Below are 20,442 nucleotides of genomic sequence, written 5' to 3' on the forward strand. Positions count from 1 at the left end.
TCACCTTGACCTCTTTCCATCTATCACATTTCCAACGCCCCTCCTCCATGTCCCTCCTCCCTACCTTTTATCTTCTCCTGCTGAACACTCTCTGCTCATTCCTGAAGAAGGGCCTGTGCCCGAAACGTCGAATCTCCTGTTCCCTGGATGCTGCCTGACCTGCTGTGCTGTTCCAGCAATAAAGTTTCAACTCTACAACAACAGCCTGTTCAGAGTTTTTTTTACACCACACTAATGAATTCTTGCTGCCTTTGCTGATTTTTAGCTGTATCCAAAAATATTCTCTCTGATCAGAGATCTTATACAAACACACTGCTCCCATCCTTTAAAGTCAGCCCTACCCACCATCTTGTCTTTTCTGCCTATCCTTCCTAAATGCTGAATGTCCTTTTAATATTAATTTTCCAGTGTTGCTCACCCTGCAGCACTATCAATTCATCTACCATGTTGCAAATACACCATGCATTCAGATACATGCCTTTTAACACTCTTCTATAATTTGACCGAGGTTCATTCTAGGGATAGTTTCTGCTGCTTTCCACTTTCGTGAACAGCTTTTCTACATCTCCTGCTTTGTTTTTGTTCTATCTGAATGCCCTCTGGCCCCAGCTGCATTCTCTTACGAACCAAACCTTAACAATGCCCAAATAGAAAATCAATAGAAAATCAATCAAGAGAGAGATACTCAAGGTACATGCCTGAGCTTCCTAGATGGTTTGTCAATTCCCTCTTTGCCTGCCTGGTCATAGAATGGTGTGAGGCCATTTTGTTAAATGTGCCATCTATGTAGTTCTCAGCTTCACAAATGCACCACAGTAACTCCAGTTCTAAAACCTTGGGCTTAAGTATTTCTGCCAGGAAACCCTTCCCACTCCTGAGATTGTCTTGGCCATGTTAAGTGTCAACATGGCACAACATTGGCATTCCATGAAACTGAGCTCTCCTGCTATGCCTTAAGTTTATTTTCAGATTATTTATTTACACTAGAGACTAGAATTTAGAGATGCAGTCTGTCTAGGAGAGAGTGTTTCCGTATGGATACCTCATTCTAGGAAAAGGTGTTTTAGGTATGGATCCTCTCAATTTGGAAGAACGAAACATTACAGAGAATCTCAATCCAGATACAGTACAGTGGAAGGAAAAGAGAATCTTGGATATGGAAATAGATTTGAGAAATGGGATTGTGCCATTCTTATTTCGAGAATAAGCGCCAACATGAACTGATTGAGACAAATTTTGTTCTATAGTAGTTTTGTGTAACAATGTGATGTAGAATTAAGTTGATAGGAACTGAGCAATATACTCTAATTGACCACTCAAGATACAATCCACTTTGAGAAATGATACTGAAGTTCTGGTTTAAAACACCTGCATATTTTTACCAACCATTTAGGCAGCACTTGTATGTGAAGAACCAGTTATTGTATGTTAAATATTTTTAAGATTAGTACATATTATTAGAAATTGTTCCATGAGATGTGCAACAAGACTATTAGAGTAAATGCGGTTAGTGTGACAGATTTATTTTTAACTTTTACAGCAATGGACGTAAGCACAGATCTGACTGAACTGGGTCGCACTCCTGTTACAGTGGTTTCAGCAGGAGTCAAATCCATCCTGGATATTGGGCGAACATTGGAATATTTGGTATCGTGGCTCATTGGTTGTCAATTATACAGAAATATTATCCTGTCATAGCTGTCTTAGTCTGGTTGATTAATCTGCTTTTTCATCCTTTGTAAAATAAGTTTCAATTTATCTCATATTTGTTTAGAGAAAGTATGAATCCACATTGAAAACAACAAATGATTTAACACATATTGACACTACATTAGAGTTTCATAGCAGCCTCCATCAACGCTGGAATTGGAAACTAAATATTACACTAGTATATGGGTTGGAGCATGTTGTTGGATCTGCTAAAGACAAAAGCCTTTAATTTGGACTGGATTTGGAGTACATAATGCTGGAAATAGTTTAGAAACAAAACAATGATGAACTGTATGAACACATCTCACTATAGGAAAGATGTGGAAGCTTTGCGGAGGGTGCAGAGAAGATTTACCAGGATGTTGCCTGGAATGGAGAATAGGTCGTACGAGGATAGGTTGAGAGTGCTAGGCCTTTTCTCATTGGAATGGTGAAGGATGAGGGGTGACTTGATAGAGGTTTATGAGATGATCAGAGGAATAGATTGAGTCGACAGTCAGAAACTTTTTCTTCGGGTGCAACAGAGTGTTACAATTGGACATAAATTTAAGGTGAAGGGTGGAAGGTATAGGGGAGATGTCAGGGGTGGGTTCTTTACCCAGAGAGTGGTGGGGGCATGGAATGCGCTGCCTGTGGGAGTGGTAGAGTCAGAATCTTTGGTGATCTTTAAGCGGCAATTGGATAGGTACATGGATGGGTGCTTAAACTAGGACAAATGTTCGGCACATCATCGTGGGCCGAAGGGCTTGTTCTGTGCTGTATTGTTCTATGTTCTATGTTCTAATATGAAAATCGGGTCTATGTATAGCAGTGTCTTTATATTTGAAAGCATAATACACAATTATTCACCAAGAATTAACCGCCGCAAGAAAAATACAAGTAAAGAAATACTTTCAAAGCAGAAAAAACTTAGATTATTCAAAAAGGATAACTATTGTACAACCCCTGGCAGGATGGCAACAGGAGTGAGAAACGTGTGCAATAATCTTTCCAGTATCAAGATGAAAATCCTGTCTTTATAGCAGTGACTCTGACTCTATACTTGAAAACATAATACGTAATTATTCAACAAGAATTACCTGCCACAGAAAGAATAGTTTGTTGTCGTAGTTAGTTTATTGCGTTGCTGTCACGAACACTCCGATCGTTGAAAGGCAACGTAGGATGACAAGGTTTTAAAAACAGAAAGTCACTCTTCGATGATTCCGGTGACAAGCACACACTGTAATGATAACTTCCGGTCTGAACTGCCCCGGTATAATTCAAAGGATCCCTTCCTGTTGGTGTCCGATTAAAGCCATCAGTCGAATTTCTCCCATTACAACAACAGACTGAAGAGCTATAAATTTCAGCAGTATTTCTATCTTGTCTGCACTTCAGGGTGAGCAAAAATAATATTATTATGAGAAACAAAAAGGAAGTGGATCCGAAAATTATGATTAGATAACTATTTATACCTGAAAAAAAATCCGAGTGTCTGGGTTCATCACGTCGTTCAAATGATTTCTCAGTGACATTGGACATTACGATAAAGGATATTGTGGCGCTGCTGGAAAGGCTCGGCTGCCCATTGTCCTTCACGCAGAGGACTACGCGCACGACAAAGATATCTTGATCACTAAATGCTCGCGTTGCTCTAATTTCTCCAGAGAGATGTCCAACAGTAAAGAGACTAGGATCAGTGGCTTCCAATAACTCGTAGGAAAGCCTTGCGTTCTGACCAGAGTCTTCATCCGTGGCAATTACCTTCGTGACTAGATATCCTGGATGTGTTGAATGGGGTATTACCTCCACTGTTGCTGAGCTGTTCCATGTTCGAGGTGAAACAATAATGGGTGCATTGTCATTTTGATCCAAAATAATAACGTTCACGAAGGCAGTGCTGCTCAATGGAGGAGACCCAGCATCCTGAGCTTGAACTTTCACCTGGAAATGTTTCTGTCGCTCGTAGTCGAAGGATCGCAACGCGTAAATGTTCCCATTTTTGGAGTTCATTGTAAAGTACGCAGAGGAAGGTATTTCTTCTTGCTGTCGATTGTCGACAATGGAATAAGAGATTTCCGCATTCTGATTCAAATCAGCATCATTTGCACTAACAGCAAATATAGAAGCACCGGGTGCGTTATTCTCCATCAGATACACGTTATATGACGACTGTGTAAAACTTGGTGAATTATCATTGACATCAATTACTGAAACCACAATTAATGTACTTGTTGAAAGAGGAGGAAATCCACCGTCCCAGGCTGAAATGGAGATGTTGTACAGTGGAGTAATCTCATGATCCAGAAAGCCATTGGTAATCAACTTGTAGTTGCCCTTCAAAGATTTTTCAATCTTGAAGGGAATATTCTCTGGGATCTGACAATGAACTTCCCCATATTCGCCAGAATCGCGATCCGTGACGCTGATCAGTGCTATACTAATTCCCGAAGAAGTATCTTCTCGCAAAGCACTGGACACCATCGTAACTTGCAAAACAGGACGATTATCGTTCGTGTCAACAACATCGATGACGACATTTGCAAGAGTTGACAATTCAGGTGGAGCGGAGTTCATTGCTTGGACGTCAAATTCATAAACATTTGTTTCTTCAAAATCTAGTACACCTCGAACTCTGATTTCTCCAGACACAGGATCCAATTTGAACAAATCACGAATATTCTGGGAAACATCATGGGTGAAAGAATATGTTACCTCCGCGTTTGTCCCTTCATCAATATCAGTAGCATGAACTCTTAGCACCAAAGAGCCATTCACAGTGTTTTCTAACGTTGACGTCCTGTAGGTTTCATGATCGAATACGGGGGCATTATCATTTGCGTCCATGACATTAATGATGATCCGCGCTGTGCCAGATCTCTGCGGAATCCCACCATCAATGGCTGTCAATACCAGAGTAAACATTGACTGTTGTTCACGGTCCAAAGGCCTCTTTAATACCAGTTCGGCACGTTTACTGCCTCCTCTTCTTGTCTGCACTTTAATAATGAAGTGCTCGTTCGGACTGATCTGGTATGTGTTGATTGTATTTGTACCCACGTCCAGATCACGCGCGCTCTCGAGAGGGAAGCGAGCGCCCGGTGCATTTAACTCATTGATTTGCAAATAGAATTCCTTCCTGGAAAAGACGGGTGAATTATCATTTACGTCTAGTATCTCCACTTCAACGGAATACATTTCCAAAGGATTATCGAGCGTGATTTGGAAAGAGAGAGAACATGCAGCGGTTTTGCTACAAAGCTGTTCTCTGTCGATGCCTTCATTAACGAACAAGAAACCATTTTCTACATTTATCTCCATGTATTGTTTCGAGTAATCAGAAATCAGAAGAAATTTGCGACTTGATAATTCCCAAACCTTTAATCCTAGATCTTCAGCGGCGTTGCCAACATATGTTCCACGTTCCACTTCTTCGGGAATCGAGTAGCGAAGTTGTTCGGAAACCAGGACAGAAATGCAGAGCAAAAAAATGGTGGACACTCGGCTCATCAGAATAGTGGCCATTGTCATACTGATGCGTCAATTCTAACAGAAAAAATAACTAGCTCTATATCAATATCCTATTTTTGAACTGAGCAACGATAAGGATATCACCTGGAGAGCTTTTCTGACCGTGACCGCACACGATCAATGCAGACACCAACTGCTCGTATGGTTCTGTTTGTCAAGGAGGAGGCGGTCGATCTCTTCCAACGTCTCGAATTCTTATTGGTCGACAGCGACACGAAGAGTTTCGCCCAATAACTGCAACTATTCTTAAAGCTAGACCCTTCAGAGATCTTGTCAAATTATGGGTGTACAATTAAAAATATCTCGACAAATGGCATTTCACAAATGGCATTTTCAATGTGCTGTATCGGATTTCCGAGCCATTTGATGATCACATCATTCTCGTCATCAACGGTTGTTCATGTTTAATTGTTATATTGTCATTCCACGGCTTAATTTTAATAAATCGTAGATTACGAAATTTACAAGTATTTCTAGGCTTTAAATACAAGTTAATGATTTCAAAAGTGTTGAGATATCGCTAGTACTTGAAAAAACTAACAATATTTCCGAGACGCTAATTTTCTTTTGTTAAATAGCACTGACAGTAATCGCGACGTTGGTAACAGATTTTTTTTCTCTCCCTCAGGAGGCCTCACAAATCAGTTTATTTGGCTCTTTTCACCTACGCTACCTCATTTTGAATGTTACTGGAATACATTTCTGGTGAACCTATTACCCCTCGTTCAGAATCAAACAGCGGCACCCTGACCGTTTCTAAGAAAGTATATGCTCAATTAGGTGCGCTGCGCCAAAATTTAGATATTCTTTGGCATTCTGTTGAAACTAAGAAAATGCCTGTATGTCTATATTACGAGAAACTAATTAACCCATGCGGTTACATGGTAAGAATGAGATAGACAACTATGTGCCCTTTCATATTCTTTGATAAACATAACAAACTGAACATCATCACATCGACCAAAATCGTTGGTGTTTGCAGCCTTTTAGTGAGTTACTTTTTGAAGCATCTCAAATATCACTGTACAGTCATTAAACACTGCAAAAATTGCCCCGATATCTAGACCGACACCAAACTGAATAGCTCCAAGATTGAAGTATCACCGAATTCGATTGTTCTATACCTCAATCTGCTTTTGAAAATAATTTACTTGATTAGGAAAAATTATGCTTTAACATCGCAGAAGTAAATGCGATTTATGAAACATGCTCATGAAGCCGCAGATGTTGAAGTGCGGCGTGGGTACTGTTTATATTCTTGAGGTTAAGAATGAAAAGATGAGTTGGACGGAAACACAGAAAAAGAGTTAAAATGTGAGGATCTCGGGCCATAATCATAAAAACGCACAAGAGGAAGTAATAGCTTTTGAAACGAAAACAAATCTGTTAAAATGAGTGACGAATCCTAAATGGTTTAAATGTTAGGTTTTGTCTAAGAATTCGAATGAAGAAAGTAGACCGACATATGGATGTAACATCGCAACGATCGGCCTCGATGGTGGACAACGTGGACACCAAAGATGAGGCCACTGGTAGCAGATTAAAATAGAAGGTTTTCCAAAAGAGAAAGCAGTCCATGGAACGCACAGCACGCGCAATGTTGCATTTTCAGTAATCGGACTGAGAAACATGGGAGCAGGAGTAGGTCATTCTGCCCGCCAGGCTGTCATGTTATTTAACGCGATTATTACTAATCTAACACTTTAATGTCTTTCATCATTTATCCCCACAAGTCTCTACCCCGTTGGTCGCTAGAAAACTATCAAAATATGTTTTAAGCATAGTTAAACCATCATTGAAGATTGAGCTTCTACAGCACTGTGTTGGGATTTCCAAGGGTTTGCAACGATTTAATCAAAAAATCTCCTCATCCTCGTCCAACGTGGGCATTCCTTATATTTAATTGTCCCTGGTAGGACTAAGATCCCCAACCGAGGGAATCATCCCTTCTGCATCTGTAATGTAGTGACTGTAATATTTAACTTTTAACTTTTTTCCTAATTTCTTTTTACCTTATTCTTAACTTTTTGTATCGAGATACTTGTACTAAGACGGACCATTGTGTGTGGCGACATTGAAAACTTTTCAATATACTCGGATGCATTTGTTTTTGTGTGCACGTGACAATAAAATCCAAACAAAATCTAAATCTGTTTTGTCCTTCCCTTTAATTATGCTGCAGGTTTCAATGAGGTCACTTCTTCTCACCCCTAAAAAATACACCTTCAGTTTGCCCAATGTTCTTCAAAGGACAGTCACGCCATCACAGGAACAAGTCTGATGAACCTGTGCTGGACTCCCTCTGTTTCAATAATAACGTTCTTCAGGTACTGTGTAAAATACAGTCTCTGCCATGGAAGTTATCTTCGACAAAATTCAACCTGTACGCGATTATCTATAAACTCCAATCCTCTTGAATTGAAGATTAATATTCGTTTAGCCTTCGTAGCAGCTTGCTGCACCTGTATGTTAGACTTCAGTGACACATTGATGAGGATACCCAGATCTCTTTATACATTGTCACGTTGCAACTTCATACCATTGAAGTAATAATATCACAGACTTTAAATTACATCCCCATTCAACTAGTTATGGAGATAAGATGTTTATTGAATTAAAATACCACTCAAAGTCGCAATGGTACTCCAAGCCATCTCTTAAGAAAGATCTAGGAAGTATTGATTGTGTTAGGACGGGCATCTGGTCTTGCGATCTTTCAACAAGTAAATTGAATGACTGGGCTACAACTGAAATATTCGCACTGCAGCAAGGAATATTTTCTAATAATTATCTACTTGTATTCACAAAGCAAGAGAACAGATACAGCGCTGTATAACTCTCCTCTGGTCGCTCTGTCTGAATGCAAGAGCAAGGTAACTATGTTTGAGCTGATTGCAACGTGAGTTTGGTCACGGCAGATGCATTGTGCAATTCTGGTTGCAAGGTACGAAGGATGTGATTAAATAAGGGAGCGTGCTGTTGACCGCAGCGATTCAGCTACGAAAAAAGAAGAGGTAAACTGTGATTGATTCCCTTACCGCAGAGAAGGATGAGGGGCATTGAGATTGAGGGGTACAACGTTCCGAGGGACAATAAAAGCCAAGGTAGAGAGAAACTTTTCCCCTATTTAGATGGGGTCAATAATCAAAACGACGTAATATTAACATAAGGATCAGGATATTTAGAACTGATTTTAAGATTTTTCTTCTTCAACGAGGGAGTTGTGGACATCTTGACTTCACTGTCTTAAACGGTGGTGAAAACAGGAAACCCTCAAAAGACAACTATTTAGATGAACACGTGGACGTCGTAACATGCAAGGCTATGGGCGAGATTTTGGAGAATTTGAATGTCTGATGCCCGAAACAGACACTCTGTCTCTCTTTCCTAATGCAGCAACTTTAGGACTCTAGGCTCAATCCTTTTTTTTTTGTTGCTTTGCTGGACGAGGACTTCATCAGCTTGGTCAGCATTTATGGCCCATCCATATAAATTGCTAACCATATTGCTGTACATCTGGAGTCACATGCAGCAGCTGTGATCAGTAGTTTGCCACCCCTCTAAGGAATGGGTTTGTACATCAACCTACCATCAGGCCAGCTCTCGACTTTACGCCAATTTTAAATTCAAAACTCACCTCCCGCTGTGGGATTCGAACCCACGTGCCCAGAGCATTAGATTTCTGACTGCTATGACCTCCACAAAAATGTCTCCCCATTGCGACTCTCAGCGGTTAATTAAGAAATACAACTCAAATTTCCAAATTAACCTCAATGTACTAACGTCTTTCATCAAAGACCAGTCGAGATGTCCGCGTGGATAATTCCCACATACTTGGTCTCAAATACTCAGCGATATCCTCAACAAAGGGTTTGTGTTCCTGCTGTTCGGGAACCGATCAAAGGGCTAGCCCCGTAAAGCGGTCCAACACGGGCCCGCTCATTATTGCCATTGTTCTCAGGTAGATGTTGCTGTAAAATAAATTGGCAAATCGATGACCTTATCTTGTCTCTTAAAGGATAATGGTACGGATGTATGTCATTACTTTAATATGGAAGAGAGGAAGTAAACGAAACACAGAGCAGAGCAGATTGGCAGTTCATGGCTGCACGACACATAGGCAGGCACTGTTGGTCTTGTCGCTTTTTCGCTGTGGTCCTTTAGCTGGAGAATGAGGCATTGCAGATGCAGGGCAGCGTTTCAGCTTCTTATTGGTAGACAGCGACACGAACAGCCTTTAACAATAACTGCAGCAATCGTCCTGAATGATATATTGTTTCAGGATTTATTACAACTGCATGAAATGAAAGGACGGTGCATGTGCAAATCCAGAATCCTTTCGAAACACAAGTAATAGCATGGCATTTTTTCGTATTCTTTGTAAAATCGGTATAACGTTCTTTAGCAGCAGAAAGGCTGATTCTCCTTAGAATCGTATTTCCAATTAATAAGCAAAGCAAAACAAAGAACTGTGCATGCGAGAGAACTAAGACATAAAGAAATCCTAAAATTTAACAGACCTGGTAGCATTTGTGGAGAGAAAACAATTAATGGGTCGAGTTCAGAAGAATGTTGAGTGTTTTCTCTGCACGTGGCTGCCAAACCTACTGCGTTTCTCTAACATATGCTGTTTTATTCCAAATAATCCATGATCGTCCAGGACATAAATGCCTACTGTAATCATGACAATATTCCCAGTAATGTACAGCATATTGTGATTCAGTTTCACTTAGTCATAGAGCCATAGAGATGTACAGCACGGAAACAGACCTTTTGGCCCAACTCGTCCATGCTGACCAGATATCCCCACCCAATCTAGGCCCACCTGCCAGTACCTGACCCATATCCCGCCAAACCTTTCCTGTTCATATAGCCATACAGATGTCTTTTAAATGTTGCAATTGTGCTAGCCTCCACAACTTCCTCTGGCAGCTCATTCCATACAGGTACCACCCTCTGCATGAAAACGTTACCCCCTTAGGTCTCTTTTATATCTTTCCCCTTTCACCCTAAACCTATGCGCTCTAGTTCTAGAATTCCCCCACCCCAGGGAAAAGACTTTGTCTATTTATCCTATCCATGCCCCTCATGATTTTGTAAACCTCTATAAGGTCACCCTTCAGCCTCCAACACTCCAGGGAAAACAGCCCCAGCCTATTCAACCTCTCCATATAGCTCAAATCGTCCAACCCTGCCAACATTCTTGCAAATCTTTTCTGAATTCTTTCAAGTTTCACAACACCTTTCCAATAGGAAGGAGACCAGAATTGCACGCAATAATTCAACAGTAACCTAACCAATGACCTGTACAGGCACAACATGACCTCCCAACTACTGTACTCAATACTCTGACCATTAAAGGAAAGCATACCGAACGCCTTCTTCAATATCCTATCTTCCTATGACTCCACTTTCAAGACGCAATGAGCCTGCACTCCAAGGTCTCTTTGCTCAGCAACACTCCCTAGGACCTTACCATTAAGTGTATAAGTCCTGCTAAGATTTGCGTTCCCAAAACGCAGCACCTCACATTTATCTGAATTAAGCTCCATTTGCCATTTCTCAGCCCATTGGACCATCTGATCAAGATCCCGTTGTAACCTGAGGTAACCTTCTTTGCTGTCCACTACATCTCCAATTTTTCTGTCATCAGCAAACTTACTAACTGTACCTCTGATTCTCACATCCAAATCATTTATATGTGATGAAAATTAGTGGACCCAACAGCAATCCTTGTGGCACTCCCCTGGTCACAGACCTTCAGTCTGAAAAAACAAGTACCTTTTAGCCAGTTCTGTGTCCAAATGGCTAGTTCTCCCTGCATTCCATGAGATCTAACCTTGTACTCCACTCTCCCATGGGGAACCTTGTCGAACGTCTTACTGAAATCTACCACTCTGCCCTCATCAATCCTCCTTGCTACTTCGTCAAAAAAAAACACAATCAAATTTGAGAGACATGATTTCCCACGCACAAAGCCATGTTGACTATACCTAATCAGTCCTTGCCTTTCCAAATACATGTACAGCCTATCCCTCAGGATTGCGCCCAACAACTTGCCCACCACCGATATCAGCTCAATGGTCTACAGTTCCCTGGCTTGTCCTTACCACCTTTCTTAAACAGTGGCACCACGTTTGCCAACCTCCAGTCTTCTGGCACCTCAACTGTGACTATTGATTATACAAATATCTCAGTAAGAGGCCCAGCAATCACTTCTCTAGCTTCCCACAGAGTTCTAGGTTACTCCTCATCAGGTCCTGGGATTTGTCCACTTTTATGAATTTCAAGAAATCCAGCATCTCCTCCTCTGTAATATAGATATTTTCCAAGATATCACCATCTATTTCCTTGCATTCTATACTTTTCACGTCCTTTTCCACAGTAAACACTGATGCAAAATATTCATTCAGTATCACCCTCATATCCTGCGGTTCCACACAAAGGCTGCCTTGCTGATCTTTGAGGGGCCCCATTCGCTCAGTTGTTGCCTTTTGACCTTAATATATTTGTTAAATTGTTTGGATTCTCTTTAACACTATTACCAAAGCTATCTCATGTCCCCTTTTTGCACTGCTGATTTCCCTCTTAAGTATACTCCAACTGCCTATATACTCTTCTAAGTATTCATTTGATCTGACTTGCCTGTACCTGAAATATGGTCCCTTCTTTTTCTTAACCAAACCATCAATTTCTTTCGTCATCCACCATTCCTTACACCTACCAGCCTTTCCTTTCACCCTGATAGGAATATACTGTCACTGGACTCTAATTATCTCATTTCTGAAGGCTTCCCATTTCACAGCCAGTCATTTACCTCGATCATCTGCCTGTAATCATCTTTTGAAAGTTCTTGCCAAATATTGTCAAAATTAGCCTTCCTCCAATTTAGAACTTCAACTTTTAGATCTGGTCTATCGTTTTCCATCGCTATTTTAAATTAATAGAATTATGGTCGCTGACCCCAAAGTACTCCCCCACTGACACCTCAGTCACCTGCCCTGCCTTATTTCCCAAGAGTAGTTCAAGTTTTGCACCTGCTCCAGGAAGTGCATTCACATATTGAATTAGATACTTTTCTTGTATATACTTAATAAATTCTTCTCCATCTAAACCCTTAACACTATGGCAGTCCCAATTTATGTTTGGAAATTAAAATCCCCTACTATAACCACACTATTATTCGTATAGATAACTGCAATATCCTTACATATCTGTTTCTCAATTTCCCTCTGACTATTAGGGGTTCTATAATACAATTCCAAAAAGGTGATCATCCCTTTCTTATTTCTCAGTTCGACCCAAATACGTTCCCTAGATGCATTTCCGCGAATATCCTCCCTCAGTACAGCTGTAATGCTACCCCTTATCAAAAATGCCACGACCCTTCCTCGCTTGCCTCGCTTTCTGTCCGTCCTGTAGCATTTGTATCCTGGAACATTAAGCTGACAGTCCTTTCCATCCCTGAGCCACATTTCTGTAATTCCTATGATATCCCAGTCCCAAGTTCTTAACCATGCCGTGAGTGCATCTGCCTTCCCTGTTCGGCCTCTTGCATTGAAATAAATGTAATTTAATTTTCAATTTTACCTTGTTCTCTGTTTTGTCCCTGCCAGCCCTGACTGTTTGACTCGCTTCTTTTCTCAACTGTACCAGTCTCAGATTGATCTCTTTCCTCACTATCTCCCTCGGCCCCACTCCCCAACTTAATATTTTAAATCCTCCTAAGCAGCTATGGCAAATCTCCCTGCAGTATATTAGTCCCCTTCCAATTCAGGTGCAATCCATTCTTCTCGTACAGTTCACTTCTACCCCAGAAGATAATCCAATGATCCAAAAATGTGTCTTTCTCCATGCACCAGCTCCTCAGCAATCCATTCATCTGCTCTATCCTCCTATTCCTACCCTCAGTAGCTCGCAACAGCAGTCGAAATCCAATATTACTACTCTCGCGGATCTCCTTTTTTCAAAATTCCTGCCTAACTCTCTACGTTCTCCGTTCAGAATCTCATCCTTTTGCCTTCCTATGTCATCGGATCCAATTGTACAATGACCTCCAGCTGCTCTGTCTCCCCGTTGAGAACATTCTGCACCCTCTCTGAGACATTCTTGATCCTGACATCAGGGAGGCAATCGACCAATCTGTTTTTTCACTGCTGGCCACAGAAACGTCTATCTGTGCCTCAATCGAGAGAGTCCCCTAATCTAATTGATCTTTTTGAACCCCGACGTACTCCTCATTGCAATAGAGCCAGTCTCGATACCAGAAATCTGGCTATTCTTGCTTCATTCCCCTGAGAATCCATCACCCCCTACATTTTCCAAAACCGCACACTCGTTTGAAATGGTGACAGCCACAGAAGAAATCTGCAATACTTGACTACCTCTCTTACCTTTCCTTGAGTTAACCCACCTATGTGACTGTATCTGCAACGTTTTTCCCTTCCTATAGCTGCCATTCATCACATCCCCCTGCTTTTGTAAATTCCTCATTCCTTCGAACTGTCTCTCCAACTAATCATTCGATCTTACAAGATATGCAAACAACGGCATTTATTGCAGATATAATCTTCAGTCACAAGTAAACTCTCCCTAAACTCCCACATCTGACAAGAAGAGCATATCACTCTACTAAAGGCCATTGTTGCTTCTTCTAATCTGCAGACCCAGAAAATAGCATTGTCTTATTCCTCGACAATACACTGCTCCAGGTTAACTTAATACTTGTGGATTATATTTTAAGTTCAATCCAGAGACATATCTCAAAAAACAAAATCAAGAAAAAAACGGAATCAACTTACTGCTGCCGTTGTTCTGTAGGCCACACTGAAAAATATTCACTTGTCTTTTTCTGTGCTGTGACCTCTTCCAAACAGGTTCCTCCTAGATTAGTTATGAATTTCACTATTTTATAATTTTCCCAGATGCACTCCGATGTCCAGCGATACATGAATTCAAGCAGCAAAGGCAGTAGCTGCGCAGGTTCACTGCTGTGTCAGTTGGCAGTGTTGGTTCTTTTCTCTTTCTCTCTATCTCTCTCTCCTGCACAGACCTCACCATGTGCTGCCTTTATCTGTCCTTCTCCCTTTTAAAAGTGCCGTTGCTTTGACATCTTTTTTTCCGCAAAGTTCCAAAGCAACGCAACAGCACATAAAACAGTAATTCCTGCTCCTGCAATTTGAGGGAATCACCTCTAACAACTAAAATACCTCAAAAAAGGAACAGCCTGTTACAGCGTGAATTTTCTTCCGCCCTCCATCTTGGATTACCATCCTATTAAACTTGACTCAATTGATCAGTCAAAATTGGATGGAGTGCCTGGTACAGTGGATCATTTGAGCTTTTTGCCTTCCTATCTGAACAAAGATCATGAATTTAAGTATGAGTACTAATTTGGTAATATGGGACAACAACAGTAAATATTTAAATCAGCACATATGTAGCTTCACAATCTGTAGGCCTTTTAAATTACTCACGTCCATACATTACCATTAATTCAGATTAGAAAACCTGAATTAATATGGTCTCTGCGTAAATCCACCAGTTGCATTAGCAGACTTCGAACGAGCTATAAGCACGGCGAAGCTAAAACTTGAAGCTTTTGCGAAATGGCAAGAAAGTTTAGATCTTCAGCCAAATTGCGCCCCCACGCGCCCCGCACTGAAATATATCGTGCCAAATGCAACCCCAGATAGTGGTGGTCAATTAATCAAACAGCACCACATGCACTCAACACTCTGCCCATTATCGTTATGGGTGGTTTTGGGGCCTGAGTAGGCACAGATCGACTACACTGCTTCCTGTTTGCAACTTCAATTACTCATCAGAAATTTCGTCTTAGATCCCTATACAGCTTCTTCTAAGCCCACTCCAACCTCCATCATATAGGACAGGACAGCAGATATTTGTGGACACCACGGCCTGCATGTTTTTCTCCAACGCTCTCATCTTCCTGATTTGGAAATACGTCGCCAAACACAGTCGCTGGGTCAAAATCATGAAATTCTGTTCTTAATGATATTGTGAGCCTACCTACAGTGCATAGACTGCAGCAGTTCAAGAAGGTAGTTCACCACCGCCTTCTCAAGGGCAACTAGGGACTAGCAATAAATGTCTCCCAAATGAACAAAACTGTGTGTTTGGCTCTAAAGATTTTGAGAAACTTTGAAATATGAAGCTGCGATATTTAAGTAAAATATTTCTCTTCCTTTCGTTTATTTTTCATTCTCCATAATGAGCAGCGTGAAAGCCATTCAGTAAGTAATTAAAGTTTGCTCATTTATCTTGCTGAAATCACTACTACTGCCCAGGACAATATTTTACACATTGCATTCTCTCTTTGTGTCACTATGTAATAAAACTGCACACTGGACACGCGACCGATTTTGCACCAGACAAAACTCTCAGCCTGCGTGGAAAACATCTATATTTCGTTTAAATAATAAGCACACTTGCCTGAATTTCCTGAGACTGTTAACATCTATGTGAAAAATTGTCTCGATGGGCTCTGTTCAAACAAGCAGCACAACCCAGCAAACTCCCACACTGTTGGTCTACCTATAATTCAGGATCAGGGTAATGGAATCTGTCATCAGTCGGAGTACTAACCAACAGTTGCTCATTAGCAAATCTATGCGTGGTACTCGGTGAGGATTCTGCAAGCATCACTCCCTCTGCAAATCTTTACAACTGATGTTTAAATCTGACGAAGCATCGTCATTCAAAATGTGAGATAAATAAACTGCCCTGATTGATAGCAATGCTGCATTTTCCGAATATAGAACTAAGAAGCTCTATGGAAATTGAAAACAGTCGCGATTAGGCAAAAGAGATCCTCAAGTGAAATTCAGTGAAAGCTGGAACAAAGTTAAATGAAATGCGTCAAACATTTTCACCCCGGAAAAAACCGGCAAGAGGCCATCACTATAATCGTCAATACTGACCTTCAGCTACTTCATCAATGGCCCTACCTCCGTGGTGAAGTAAATCGTAAAGCTGTGCATCAATTTCCTCGATGCACAGCTTTATTCCTGAGATGTCGACGACAGAAGCAACACAACACATGTGTAAGGACAATTGGGTAGCATCGAGACTTTCGTCTAACAAGCTTAAGGTTGTGTATCGTGAAATTTGAAAACAAAAGTTCCACGATTTATCTCAAATTAGGCTTTTGAGGTGCAGTGTACTTCAGTTCCTGACTGTCTGAATGTGTGTGCCACCAAGCAGTCAAAATCATGAGCTGAAAGTCTGAATTCATTATTATTGATTATTAGATGAAAACAGTCTGTACTGTGTTAAATAACCCAGTCTTATTATAAAGTGTCGCTATGTTTTTTCAGACTCTCTGTGAGCAATGTAGCAGTTCTTCCATTTTCAGTTCGTTTAACAGAAGAGCAAAACAGTTGCCTGCTGAAAAAATCAATAAGCCGGCAGGAAGACATTGGTAGATACAATTAACAACTCTCCAAAACGGTGGTCGGTCTGCATTACAGATAAGGGACACTGTGGTTGTAAACTCTGAAATACTGCTTCTTGTGGTGCGGACATGAACCATTCACCTTCTTAATATTAATTTCCAAACTGTTTTACTAATAATTGAACATTAGCCGGAAAATACTAGTAACGTCCAAAGCATTAACCACTTGATAATATTAAACAATAGTTAAAGCAGAGAAGAAATTGTGATTTCACAATACATTCCTCTGATTAAGGGTCCCTAAAAGAGTTTTTTCGGCTCACGACGAATCTTTCAAATGAAAATAACATGGTGGTATGCCGAATTTTGACATCAATTGCTTGAGAGTTTAACTTTCGACGGTATTCTCACAACATTTAAAACAGTACTTGGATGAACACTTGAAGTATCATAACATTCAAAGTTCAGGGCCTATTGCTGGAAAGTGGACCGAATGTAGATTTAGCATATTTTTTGGCGGGATAGATTCGATGGCTGAATGGCCTCTTCTGTAATATCCGGTTCTATGATTCTACCATCCTACAAACAGCTACCGGGCAAGAGAAAGTTAATCAGCGTTTTACTGAGCTCGGGATGAATAGTGACAAGGACACCCAACTAATCTTTGAAACAGTGTCATAGGAAAGGTTTGACATACATGAGATCATAAATAGGATTTCCTTTTGAACGTATGCCAAGTATTTCAGTGACCCAGAGCTGCGTATCACGAACAGTATAGCTCGCAATTTCAATTACACGCGACATACAGCTTGCATTTTATGTTTAGAAGCTTGGGATTGTGATTTGAATCTTCTAAATTAGAGGCTAGCGCAAACATTCCTCCAAGATATGAAAGTGGGTAATTGTGAACTATCGCCGGATATGCTGTGGGGGTGGGGGTGAGGGTGGGGGGAGGAAAGGCCAACACGTCAGTCCACATCAAAGGATAACCAGCCATGTAGTGCATTGAGCGTGTTGCGCACAACGGACAGACGTTGGAGGGATAATCTGTAAGAATCCTGTGAAATTAACCACAGTTGACACTTTAACATATTGTCCTCTGATCACTTTTCACAGAGCACTCTCAAATCCAAAATTAATGTCTTCTTTCCTGCAATTCGTTGAAATGTAGGTGCCCTCCGGTCTTCAAAGAGAAGAGACTCTGACTCTATATTTGAATACATAATACGTAATTATTCATCAAGAATTACCTGCCACAGAAAGAATGGTTTGTTGTCGTAGTTAGTTTCTTGCGTTGCTGTCACGAACACTCCGATCGTTGAAAGGCAACGTAGAATGACAAGGTTTTAAAAACAGAAAGTCACTCTTCGATGATTCCGGTGACAAGCACACACTGTAATGATAACTTCCGGTCTGAACTGCCCCGGTATAATTCAAAGGATCCCTTCCTGTTGGTGTCCGATTAATGCCATCAGTCGAATTTCTCCCATTACAACAACAGACTGCAGAGCTATATACTTCAGTAGTATTTCTATCTTGTCTGCACTTCAGGGTGAGCAAAAATAATATTATTATGAGAAACAAAAAGGAAGTGGATCCGAAAATTATGATTAGATAACTATTTATACCTGAAAAAAAATCCGAGTGTCTGGGTTCATCACGTTGTTCAAATGATTTCTCAGTAACATTGGACATTACGATAAAGGATATTGTGGCGCTGCTGGAAAGGCTCGGCTGCCCATTGTCCTTCACGCAGAGGACTACGCGCACGGCAAAGATATCTTGATCACTAAATGCTCGCGTTGCTCTAATTTCTCCAGAGAGATGTCCAACAGTAAAGAGACTAGGATCAGTTGTTTCCAATAACTCGTAGGAAAGCCTTGCGTTCTGACCAGAGTCTTCATCCGTGGCAACTACCTTGGTGACCAGATATCCTGGATGTGTTGAATGGGGTATTACCTCCACTGTTGCTGAGTTGTTCCATGTTAAAGGTGAAACAATAATGGGTGCATTGTCATTTTGATCCAAAATAATAACGTTCACGAAGGCAGTGCTGGTCGATGGAGGCGACCCAGCATCCTGAGCTTGAACTTTCACCTGGAAATGTTTCTGTTGCTCGTAGTCGAAGGAGCGAAGCGCGTAAATGTTCCCATTTTTGGAGTTCATTGTAAAGTACGCAGAGGAAGGTATTTCTTCCTTCTGTCGATTGTCGACAATGGAATAAGAGATTTCCGCATTCTGATTCAAATCAGCATCATTTGCACTAACAGCAAATATAGAAGCACCGGGTGCATTATTCTCCATCAGATACACGTTATATGACGACTGTGTAAAACTTGGTGAATTATCATTGACATCAATTACTGAAACCACAATTAATGTACTTGCTGAAAGAGGAGGAAATCCACCGTCCCAGGCTGAAATGGAGATGTTGTACAGTGGGGTAATCTCATGATCCAGAAAGCCATTGGTAATCAACTTGTAGTTGCCCTTCAAATATTTTTCAATCTTGAAGGGAATATTCTCTGGGATCTGACAATGAACTTCCCCATATTCGCCAGAATCGCGATCCGTGACGCTGATCAGTGCTATACTAATTCCCGAAGAAGCATCTTCCCGCACAGCACCGGACACCATCGTAACTTGCAACACAGGACTATTATCATTAGTGTCAATGACATCGATGACAACATTTGCAAGAGTTGACAATTCAGGGGGAGCAGAGTTCATTGCTTCGACGTCAAATTCATAAACATTTGTTTCTTCAAAATCTAGTACACCTCGAACTCTGATTTCTCCAGACACAGGATCCAATTTGAACGAATCACGAATATTCTGGGAAACGTAATGAGTGAAGGAATATGTTATCTCCGCGTTTGTCCCTTCGTCAATATCAGCAGCATGAACTCTTAGCACTAAAGTGCCATTCGCAATGTTTTCTACCGCTGACGCCCTGTAGGTTTCATGATCGAATACGGGGGTGTTGTCATTTGCGTCCATGACATTAATGATGATCCGCGCTGTGCCTGATCTCTGCGGAATCCCACCATCGATGGCTGTCAATACCAGAGTAAACATTGACTGTTGTTCACGGTCCAAAGACCTCTTTAATACCAGCTCGACATTTTTATTCCCCCCTCTTCTTGTCTGCACTTTAATACCGAAGTGCTCGTTCGGATTGATCTGGTATGTGTTGATTGTGTTTGTACCCACGTCCAGGTCACGCGCACTCTCGAGAGGGAAGCGAGCGCCCGGCGCATTTAACTCATTGATTTGCAAATAGAATTCCTTCCTGGAAAAGACGGGTGAATTATCATTTACGTCTAGTATCTCCACTTCAACGGGATACATTTCCAAAGGATCATGGAGCGTGATTTGGAAAGAGAGAGAACATGCAGCGGTTTTGCTACAAAGCTGTTCTCTGTCGATTCTTTCATTAACAAACAGGAAACCAATTTCTACATTTACCTCCATGTATTTCTTCGAGTAATCAGAAACCAGCAGCAATTTGCGAGTCGGTAACTCCCAAACCTTTAATCCTAGATCGTCAGCGGCGTTGCCAACAAAGGTTCCACGTTCCATTTCCTCGGGAATCGAGTAGCGAAGGTGTTCGGAAACCAGGTCAGAAATGCATAGCAAAAAAATGGTGGACACTCGGCTCATCAGAATAGTCGCCATTGCCATATTGTTGTGTCAATTCTGACAGAAAAAAAAACTAGCTGCATATCAATATCCTATTTTTGATGTGAGCAACGTTAAGGATATCACCTGGAGAGCTTTTCTGACCGTGTCCGTACACGAGA

General features: G+C 41.1%; 1 protein-coding gene across 1 annotated transcript in view; it reads right to left on the reverse strand.

The window, feature by feature from the left end:
* Positions 1-20,442, reverse strand: part of LOC122556971 (fat-like cadherin-related tumor suppressor homolog) — a 39,660-nt gene extending 19,218 nt beyond the window's left edge. Inside the window, exons 1-2 of the mRNA XM_043704205.1 lie at positions 17,926-20,442; positions 2,790-5,234 (exon numbers count right to left, since the gene is read on the reverse strand). Coding sequence (XP_043560140.1) covers positions 2,821-5,234; positions 17,926-20,323 — 4,812 coding nt within the window. The 5' untranslated portion in view covers positions 20,324-20,442 and the 3' untranslated portion in view covers positions 2,790-2,820. The remainder of the gene's footprint in view (positions 1-2,789; positions 5,235-17,925) is intronic.

Source organism: Chiloscyllium plagiosum, chromosome 14 (assembly GCF_004010195.1).
Source record: "Chiloscyllium plagiosum isolate BGI_BamShark_2017 chromosome 14, ASM401019v2, whole genome shotgun sequence".
NCBI classification, from domain to species: Eukaryota; Metazoa; Chordata; class Chondrichthyes; order Orectolobiformes; family Hemiscylliidae; genus Chiloscyllium; species Chiloscyllium plagiosum.